The sequence below is a fragment of the Gossypium arboreum genome, chromosome 13 (assembly GCF_025698485.1).
Source record: "Gossypium arboreum isolate Shixiya-1 chromosome 13, ASM2569848v2, whole genome shotgun sequence".
NCBI classification, from domain to species: domain Eukaryota; kingdom Viridiplantae; phylum Streptophyta; class Magnoliopsida; order Malvales; family Malvaceae; genus Gossypium; species Gossypium arboreum.
The window spans coordinates 7,538,382-7,544,733 of NC_069082.1; the positions used below are offsets into that span (position 1 = coordinate 7,538,382).

A 6,352-nucleotide genomic window follows, 5' to 3' on the forward strand; every position below is an offset into this window, starting at 1 on the left:
AAAATATAAAATTTCAAATATAAGTGACTAAAAAAATTCAGACAAATAAAAGTAATTATTTTTATAGTTTACCATAAGTTAAATTACAAAATACAAAAATGCTAATTTTAAGATTTATTCTTAGTTGATTTTAAAACGCCACAAGTTAATATATTTTTAATGTTTAAGGTTACCATAATTTCACTTTGCGTAAATAATGTGACTCGGGATAAAGTTAAAAATTATTTTAACAAAAATAAATAAATTTTTTTGAAGATTAAAGTATAATTTTATCATTATATTAATTTATGATTTTTTAATAATTAAAGGACTAAATAGAGAATTTTAAATTTTTAGGAGCTAATATATGAAAATTCTCATTTAATAGGAAATCAGAAGTTAAATAATATCTCTAATAAATACAATTATAATATATGTTAATTAAATAATATATTCCACATGGGTCGTATTTATATAATTAATATTTTATTTTATTAACAAAAAGGAAAAAAGAAGAAGAAGATGTTGATGATTGGTGACCTTAAAAGGGAAGGTTAGTCAAAGTCAAACTCCAAATCCAAAAGTCTAAAACCAAACCACTCCAAACCCCACTGCCCGACAACTCATTTCTACCTTTCACATGCAAACAAACCCTTCTTTTTCTTTATTTTATTTTCTTTTTTCAAGATTTTTCGATTAAAAAAATTAAAACACACTTACTATTATTTTTCTATTTTCAAAATTTAAACTCGAAATTTTATTTAAAAATATTATATTTTTACCACTTATTATTTAATTTATTTTATGCATCTCACTCAACAATTTTCTATAACCAAACACACTCACATTAAATAAGTGATAAATAAAAGAGTTAATATAATCTTTGATACTTAAATTTGATATTTTTAAATTTGACACTTAAACTTGATATTTTTTATTAATTTAATATTTAAAATTTTTTAGGTTTAATTTAATACCTAAATTTATTAAATGTTATACAAATTATACAATATTTTAATAATTTTAAAATTTTTTTGTTATACTACAAGAATATTGTTAGCATTAGGTATTGAACTATGCTTAACGAGTTGATATTAAATAAAAAAAGAGTTTTAAAATTTAAATTAAAAAATTTATTATTTTCAATTAATAAAATAAATAAAATTAAAAATAATTGAACATAAAAAATACAAAAAATCATATTATTTATCACATATCAATCATATGATGATTATTTATCATATCACAGGTGATGGTAGTGGTGATATAGTAAAATACTCAAAATATGTACATATAAAACTATTGCTTTGAAAAGACACTTGTAGATGGAAACATGGAGGTGCCAAAATACCCAAAATACATTCTTCAATTTCAATGCACCTTTTACTTTGTTTTTTTCATTTTTTTTAACTTAACATTTGATTCCTTGAACCAAAAGTGAACATAAGCATAATAAATATAGATCTTTTTGGGACAAAGAAAGAGATGGAGAGAGCGAGGGAGAGAGAGAAGGGAGATATAATTAAGAAGGGCTGCCAACAATGTCTACAAAGACTCGGTTGAGTGATGGCAAACGCATTACTTGCTCTTGGGCTCTGCTCTTCTTAAAAGGTGGCTGCTGCTCAGGCGATAAGGACACCGTGCCCCACGAATCGTTCGAGCTATCACTGCCAAATGCAGCATCAATCACTCCACTAGGGCTGCTAGGAACCCTCTCCTCCACCTTCCTCTTACATGCACCACCATTGCCTTGGGCCTGGGGTCTTGTTGATACATCAAGGATGAGCTTGTAACAATCGTTTACTTTTTCCTGTTTCCCAGCCAAACCAAGTGGAGCAGCAGATATTTAATGATATGCTAATAATTTGCTATTAATGGAAAATGCATAAACAATGATGAACAAGAGACCATTTTAACTACTTTTACTCATTCAAACACCAACCTTGCTAATTTTAAGAACACTCAGCAGCTGATTTTGGTAGTCAATGGGATTGAAAAGCTCAACTTGGTCTATGACGTGCATCATGGTTGCAGTAGCCAATACAGAGGGAAGATAATGGATGGATCTTGAATCTAAAAAAGGGAAAACACCCGATACATAAAAATGGAGCAAATGGCAAGGAAAGAAAACAGGCACAAAACACAAAAGGGTGGATCTTTGTTTTGTCGTTTTGGTTGATGAAAGTGGAACTTACCAGAGATTACACAGAGGAGGAGACGCTCACATCGCTTAAGAAACTCCCAATGGAGGTGGGTTTTCAACCCCAGTCTTCTTATGATGTGATCTAGAAATGAAAGGGGTGTAATTGGATGCATCTTCCATTTCAGTGTGGAGAGCACCAAAAGCTCCATTCTTTGGATAGTTTTGGCCTCGAAAACATACTTTGTCTCCTCCACCTAAAACAAAAAACCGAAACAATTACATGTTACAGGGCGTAATAGTGTTTAAATGAGGGATAATTGTGGAGATTGTTGTTTTGAACATACTTGTAGGTCTAGGAGCAGAGGCACTTGTGTCTCTTCAACTTTTGCAGCCAAAGAGAGACAAGTGACAGCCAGAAGTTGGATCATCCAAGGATTATCTCTTTGAAACTGAAAGGTACTTAAGAACCTGTCCAAATAGTTAATGGAAAGTACAGCCGTGAGAGTGGAGAATCCAAATCGAGCATTGACTTTAAGCATCCACTCGGCAGCCTCTCGGCGAGCCATTGCTAGGGACTCATCGGTTCCCACATTGAAACAAGACGGCTGCTGCTCTGTTTCTTTAGCAAAAAGTGAAAGAAGCTCCCCGTCTTCCCAAAACAAATCCTGCTCTAACAACAACAGTGGGAAAAATGAAGGGTTTCCGCCATTGTTACAGCCCACACAAGAACTCTCTTCCTCTAAAACTTCCCCTGCATCCGCTTCTTCCTCACAGTAGAGAGCATCTAGCAAGAAGGAAGGGTGATTCTCTGGTTGTTGTTGCTGCTGTTCATATTGCTGTATTGCCATCTTCTTGTCTTTGCTTAGCTCAGTATAAAGAAGAAAAAATCCATGAAGGAAAGGAGCTTGAGAGACCCATATCTCTCAAGTACTGGGTAGGGGAAGTGATGGAAGAGAGTGTAGAGAGGGTAATAATATAGGTGTATAGACGGTGATAGAAAGAGCTTGGAGGAAGAGCAAAAGGCATAGAACAAAGAACGAAATAAAGGAAAGAGGGGATTGAATTTTTATCAGAGTGGGTTTCACGCTTGTCCTTTTCTTTTTATCAATAAATTTATTTGTATGTTTGAGAATTTTGTAATTTACGTTGGTTGCTTTTATTTTATAGATGAAGTTATAAACATTTACTTCATCCAAATTATATAATACTAAAATTCTATAAAACAAATTTAAAAATAACATAAAATAAATGATGAAATATATAAAATATAATTAAAAATAAATTAAATTGAGAGTAAAATGAAATTTAAATATGTAAATATATTATATTAAAAATAATATACCACAAATATTTATTATGATATTAGTATCGAATTAACTTGTAATATTAACTCAATCAATAACATTATCAATATATACAATTAAGGAAATAATAAAGTATGAATAATATAATTAAAATATAGATATTATCTTTTATTAATATTTTATTTTTAAATATAAAACACATGCTAATTTTAAAGGGTAAATTATGCCCAAGGTCATTATATTATTAGTAAGTTTATATTTTGGTCACTCAACTTCAAAAAGTTACAAAATGGTCACTGAACTATTTGAAATTATTTATTTAAGTCAATGGGTAGTTAACTCTTTTTTTTAATTAGTTTGGCTAGTGAGCTCCAAAAAAAAAAATGATTCGACGATAAGTATAGTGATTTAGTACTTATTAACTAGTTGAAAAATATACCTTAAATACAAATCAATCTTACAATTAGTGTCAAAGATTAAAGAATAAAGTTTTTTGTTCTAGTCTATAAATTTGTGACGTTCAACGTTGTTTCATGAAAAAAATTAAATTATAGATGAGAAGGGAATGAAAGTTTTCGATTAATGCAGACAATGTAAACAGAGAATGTCATATAACAACTATTTAATTAATTCATAAGCTTAAATAAAAACTTTAAAATAGTTCAGTGACGATTTAATAACTTTTTAAAATTAGAATGAATAAATTTAATGTACTGAAATTATAACTTACCCATTTATGTATATGTATTGAATTCCATTTCCATCGGATCGTAGTTCTCTTCCTTTTAGGGCATTAATTAATTAGTTTATTGATAAATCTTTGTCTTCTTTTCTTGGCCCACCTCTTTTAATCCAGGTCTACCTCTTCCTACTTTTTTATTTTATTTTATTATTTTTATGTTCATACGTTGCTGCGTAAATACAGATTAGAATAAAAATCTAGAAAATGTCTTTTTTTTAAATATTTTTTTATAGAAATAGGTTGAATTTTTGAAAATTTATGAGAATGGTTTGATTTTGATAAAATGCTTCCAGTTGGAAGAGTTTTTTTTGAGTGTCACCAGTGAAATGCTTCCAACTAGATTCGTTTTCAGCATATTAACATAAAAATGCTTCCAACTAGAAGCATTTTTTGTCACATCAACACTAAAAGTAGCAACACCTATTCATGAGTTTATATATATACATTGTCTATATATCACAATTTAAGGAAGCAATCCCACATTATTTAGGAACAAACTGCAAATCTATTCATGAGTCTATATATACACATTGTCTATATATCACAATTTAAGGAAGCAATCTCACATTATTTAGGAACAAACTACAAATCTATTCATGAGTCTATATATACACATATCTCATATATCATATTGCTTAAGAAAATGAGGGGAAATGAGATTTTGAGTCTATATAAAGGCTTTTTTTGTAAATTTTATTTTCACATTAGTAGGTGGCACCAAAAAAATTAAAAAAAAAAAAATTGGTGCCGCCACTTTTAGTGCTGATGTGGCGCGCTAACGTTTTTTTGAGTTTTCCCTGAAGCTGGAAGTGTTTTACCTAAATTGACCTATTCCCGTAAATTTTTAAAATTTCGACCTATTTTTGTAATTTAAAAAAAAAACATTTTTTCAGTATTTCGGCCTAAAGATTATTATAGTTTTGATTTGGTTAGATTTTGAAGAAAAAAATTTATGATATGAATTTTTTACTTTTAAAAATTAATTTGTAAATTTTGTGTTGTTTGATAAAATTTTTAAATTTATTTTTAATGAAAAAATATAACATAAATTATAGTTATTACAAAATATTATATAAACATTTTCTTTAACAATCAAAATTTATTTTATAATAATATAGTATTTTATAGTAAATTTTAATTATTATTAAGTCCATATAAGATAATTAAAATTTACTATAAATTACTATATTATTATAAAATAAATTATATATATAAAGAGAGAGATAGGGCCTGGCTATTGGGTCACGTAGTTAACTCTAGAGTCGGCCCAATAGCCCAGATACTACATACTAATTATATACGTTTAAACTAAAATACGAAGATCATCCCTATGTTTAATAAAAAAAATTGTATATTTTATTTAAATTTTCATTAGTGAAATTTTAAAAATATATTTAGGATATCTAAAAGTTTAATAAATATTGTAAATATTATATTAAAATAAAGTTTTGATTTAATGGTAAAGTTAATATTTTATTAATATAAAATTCAATTACATATTATTTTTTATTGAGTTCTTTTAGAAAAAATAAAATGATTAAAATACCCTCAAATCATATAATTTATTTTAATTACAGAATGACGTTTGTAATTTATTTTAATGTTTAGCTTACTTTTTGTCTCACGCTATAGTATCTAATCTCTTCGGTACCATTATTTTTCCACTAACTGTAAGTAAACACACCGCCCATTCCAAACCCGCCCTGAGTCAAAAGCTTAAATAATAGTATAAACATAATTTCCCTAACTTTGTTGGTGCTTGTTTGACTCGTGACACCAACTCAGCTATAAGATTAAATAATAATAAGTATAGATATATAATTGATGGAGGTAATAGAATATGCATAATACAATTAATGTTTTATTAGTGTAAATAGAATAGGTTCAAATCCAAATGACGTGCAAATTTTTAATGGGTTTGTTTTAGATGAAAAAGACTAAAATGCCCTTGAATAATATAAATTACTTTAATTACATAAAGACATTTTTGTAATTTCTTTAATTAGTTGATGTTCGGTTATCTTATGACACTAACTCAAATCATAAACTTAAATAATAAAAAATGGGAGGATTCACTTACACCAATATAAAATTTAAGTGGTTTTACACCATTTTGTAATTTTTATATAATTAATATTTTACCAATCTAACCGGCGTATTTCATGCTTTATTAATGTAAATTAT

At 27.8% G+C, this 6,352-nt stretch overlaps 1 protein-coding gene across 1 annotated transcript; it reads right to left on the minus strand.

Annotated features, from left to right (window-relative positions):
* Positions 1-1,281: 1,281 nt before the first annotated feature.
* Positions 1,282-3,274, minus strand: LOC108484326 (cyclin-D3-1-like). Its single transcript, XM_017788071.2, has 4 exons — positions 2,467-3,274; positions 2,175-2,376; positions 1,922-2,052; positions 1,282-1,789 (listed from the first exon to the last, which is right to left on the minus strand). Exons 1-4 carry the CDS (start codon positions 2,968-2,970, stop codon positions 1,502-1,504), a joined length of 1,125 nt encoding a protein of 374 aa, XP_017643560.1. The 5' UTR covers positions 2,971-3,274; the 3' UTR covers positions 1,282-1,501.
* Between the last annotated feature and the right edge of the window lie 3,078 nt (positions 3,275-6,352).

What these genes read in the sequence shown, in the direction of transcription:
- LOC108484326 (XM_017788071.2), bottom strand. Translation starts at nt 2,970, where the DNA reads ATGGCAATACAGCAATATGAACAGCAGCAACAACAACCAGAGAATCAC. An exon ending in CTCTGCTCCTAGACCTACAA is followed by an intron (nt 2,377 to 2,466) that starts GTATGTTCAAAA and finishes TTTTTGTTTTAG; the next exon opens with GTGGAGGAGACAAAGTATGT. An exon ending in GTGTTCTTAAAATTAGCAAG is followed by an intron (nt 1,790 to 1,921) that starts GTTGGTGTTTGA and finishes GCTGGGAAACAG; the next exon opens with GAAAAAGTAAACGATTGTTA.